The following is a 3,218-nucleotide window of genomic DNA, read 5'->3' as shown; positions in this document are numbered from 1 at the left end:
CATTTTTGTAAGAGATAAAAAAAAGGGTTGAGTTTAGTCTAAAAAAAAAAACATAAAAAGCTAATTTTTGAATATTTCAAAACAATAATTTAAGTAAAAACAAAAACAGAGATATTTAGTTTATATATATAAATATGTATTAACCTTTAATTTTTTTAAATGTTAATGTTATATTTTAGTTCTATATTAATTAGTGTTTATTTTGTTATAAAAGTTAAATGTATTAAATGAGTGTTTAATTGTAATAGGTTAGATATCAAATTAAAACATAATTTTAGACGTGGGTCCAAATGTAATATGACATATAAGTATGTGTATTATTTCTGTGTAATTTATGTACTTAAAAATACTAGCAAAATAAAAATAGCAAAATTATCATATATTTTTTTGTTCCAATTTTTTAAAAGTGTTATTTTTTTGGCATCTTAAAAGTATCAAATAAACGTCTCATAATTGATTAATTATACATAGGATATATTAAATTCAAATATATAAGAGTGATATTGTATTAAATCAATAAAAGTATGCCACGTATAAGATGCCCTTGGCAATTCTCATGGACAAGAGAAAACTTAATAATAGTCAGCAGCCAATGGTTGTGCGACGTACCGTGAACCAGTTCTACACCCCAATCGAGCTGGTTCCATCTGATCATCCCCACACACTCCTTTTTTCCCTCTCTTTAGTACTCCTATAGACTAGTCTTCTACTATAATGTCAATGCAAACAGACTCTATAAAGAGAGAGATGATAAGAGAGAACAGCGAAGGAGTGAAGTTCAAGTCTTCTTCCAAACCTCAAACACCTTTTTCTTTATACCATAAAATCAACAAACCTCTGACCTTTTCTCTAATCTTATCTCTTTGCATCTTCTTCTTTTTCTCAACAATGTCTTCTGGTTTCTATCCTCAACGACCCTGAAAAGCCACCATTGACGAGTCCATGGAGTTCGACCTTGAAAACCCTTTTACAGATTCCCAAGACCTCAACTCTGACTCGGTCGCTTCTCTGTTTCTCACCGAGTCTGATCACATGCCATCTCAGAGTTACTTCTCGAGTCTTCAGGCTGGAGATTTGGACATACTTGTTAGACGAGAAGTTATTGCTTCAATCTCACAGGTACACAAACACGCAACAAAGAAAGAAAAAAAATATATACTTCAACTAACACTTGGAAAAGAAAAAAGTCCTTTTGTTTTGGCTTTCACTTATATTTTTGGTTTTATCTTGATTTTTGGTAGCTCGTTTATGCAGTTCTCCTGTAACTTCGATCCTCTCTTATCATACCTCGCAGTTAATTATCTCGATCGGTTCCTATCTTGCCATTTAATGCTGGTAAAATTACAGATTCACATTGTAATTACATTCTGTTTTTGTTCTTAAAAGATAGGCATTTATCTATCTCCATTGTTTGGTAATTTCTTGATGGGCTCAACATTTTCGAGTGAGGGATCTAAAAGTGTTGCTTTCTATAACAGCAACCAAAGCAATGGATTATAAAGCTGCTTGCAATCTCTTGTGTTTCTTTAGCTGCAAAAATGATGAAGAAAACAGAGTTTCCAATCACTGATTTTCAGGTAAATCCTCATTTTATTTTTAAAATGAAAGAAAAGAAAAAAGATGGGATTTTTTTTTTATAGAGTTTTAACTTGTCATTAGTGTATCGACTACAGGGTGATGGTGGTATCATTTTTGACACAAGAACAATAGGAAGAATGGAGACCCTTATTTTGGGAGCTCTCAAATGGAGAATGCGTTCAATCACTCCCTTCTCTTTTATGCCCCTTTTCATTTCTCTTTTCAAACTTCAAGACCCACCACTAACTCAAGCTCTCAAGGCTAGAGCTGTTCAAATTATCTTCAAAGCTCAAAAAGGTAAATACCCATTATTTATTTATTCTTATTACTACTATTTTAACTCAATTTACAAATACTAATTTTTTTCTTTTGCAGATATTAACTTATTGGTTTACAACCCATCAGTAGTCTCTGCATCGGCTCTACTCTCTGCCTCGCACGAGCTTTTCCCTCTGCAATTTCCATGCTTTCAAAATGCACTTTCCAACTGTTCATATTTAAACAAAGTAAATACGAGTTTTGTACTTTTTCTTATTTAATTATTATAGCTATTTTATTTAATGTAATGTGTGTTGACTGGAGTGGGATTTTAGAAAAGTGTATTCTTTGCTTCTGAGAATCTAAAGTTACATATATTTATTATTGTTTTTCAATGTTTGTAGGACAACTTGCTCCACTGTTACAATGCTTTACAAGCCGTGGTGTTAGAGGAGTACGAGTCAGTGTCCGAGGCAATTTCAAGCACGGTCACGCCGGTCAATGTGCTTGACCAGATTTTTTCAAGCTCAGAGAGTGGAAATACCAATGGAAAATCCACTGTGACCACTCTACGATTAGAGAGAGACATTAAGAGAAGGAAAATCAGTCATTATTGCCACAAGCAAACGGTTCATGTTTCTCAGATTCGCCAGTTCTGATAAGACTACTGATTTCACAGCTTATCTTTTGGTTCATTTGAGAGTGTGACACCCCCTACAGCTATTGCTACTGTCTTTTTAAGCTATAAGCTTTTAAAGCTCGAACTGCCACCAATGTAGCCCAAAAAAAGAAAAAGAAAAAGAAAAAGAAAAATATTAAATTTGAAAGAAAAAAAATGGAAGAAGATAGAAAAAAAAAAAAAGGCAATAGGGTGAACTACTGAGAAGCCTGATCTAATATGAGAGGTTGATATCATGATGGACCAAGTCACTGTTGCATGGTCTCAGTACGGCTTATTACAGTTCATTAGCCAGAAAAACAAGTAAAAATATTAGCCCCAAAAAGAAAAAGAATGAATTTTTTTGTTTCTTTTGTTTAGGAACCAAACAACGACAAAACACAACTTTGAATTTGTAGGGTTGATTTCTCTGTTTCGTTTAAGGGTTTAGCGTGGATGGTGTGTCTCTTTGTTTTCTGGTAGGAGAATAATAATAATAATAAGGTATAATAACATCATGTCTTTAGCAAAAAAAAAAAAAAATTAGAAATACAAAAATGACATTGTTTAGTTTATTATAGCTTTCTTTTGTTGTTCTTCGCATTTTCGAACAAAGTTATATTATTTATTGATATGTTTTTGGTTGATGAGTTGTGATGAGACAATTTATTAATACTCATGTGATTCTTTTGAAATGAACCGTTTGATGGTCCCCTCGAATGTG

At 32.6% G+C, this 3,218-nt stretch overlaps 1 protein-coding gene across 1 annotated transcript; it reads left to right on the top strand.

Annotated features, from left to right (window-relative positions):
• Positions 1–639: 639 nt before the first annotated feature.
• On the top strand, positions 640–2,930 carry LOC133817671 (putative cyclin-D6-1). The gene is made up of 6 exons (XM_062250251.1): positions 640–1,119; positions 1,255–1,335; positions 1,479–1,577; positions 1,674–1,875; positions 1,954–2,084; positions 2,241–2,930. Exons 1-6 carry the CDS (start codon positions 943–945, stop codon positions 2,493–2,495), a joined length of 945 nt encoding a protein of 314 aa, XP_062106235.1. The 5' UTR covers positions 640–942; the 3' UTR covers positions 2,496–2,930.
• Positions 2,931–3,218: the final 288 nt, after the last annotated feature.

Source organism: Humulus lupulus, chromosome 2 (assembly GCF_963169125.1).
Source record: "Humulus lupulus chromosome 2, drHumLupu1.1, whole genome shotgun sequence".
NCBI classification, from domain to species: Eukaryota; Viridiplantae; Streptophyta; class Magnoliopsida; order Rosales; family Cannabaceae; genus Humulus; species Humulus lupulus.
This window is presented reverse-complemented; position numbering and strand designations above follow the sequence as displayed.

Bases quoted from the DNA above. Each gene is read 5' to 3' on its own strand.
- LOC133817671 (XM_062250251.1), top strand. From the start codon at position 943: ATGGAGTTCGACCTTGAAAACCCTTTTACAGATTCCCAAGACCTCAAC. The intron at 1,336-1,478 runs GTAAAATTACAG...TTTCTATAACAG, and splicing joins TATCTTGCCATTTAATGCTG to CAACCAAAGCAATGGATTAT. The intron at 1,876-1,953 runs GTAAATACCCAT...TTTCTTTTGCAG, and splicing joins TATCTTCAAAGCTCAAAAAG to ATATTAACTTATTGGTTTAC.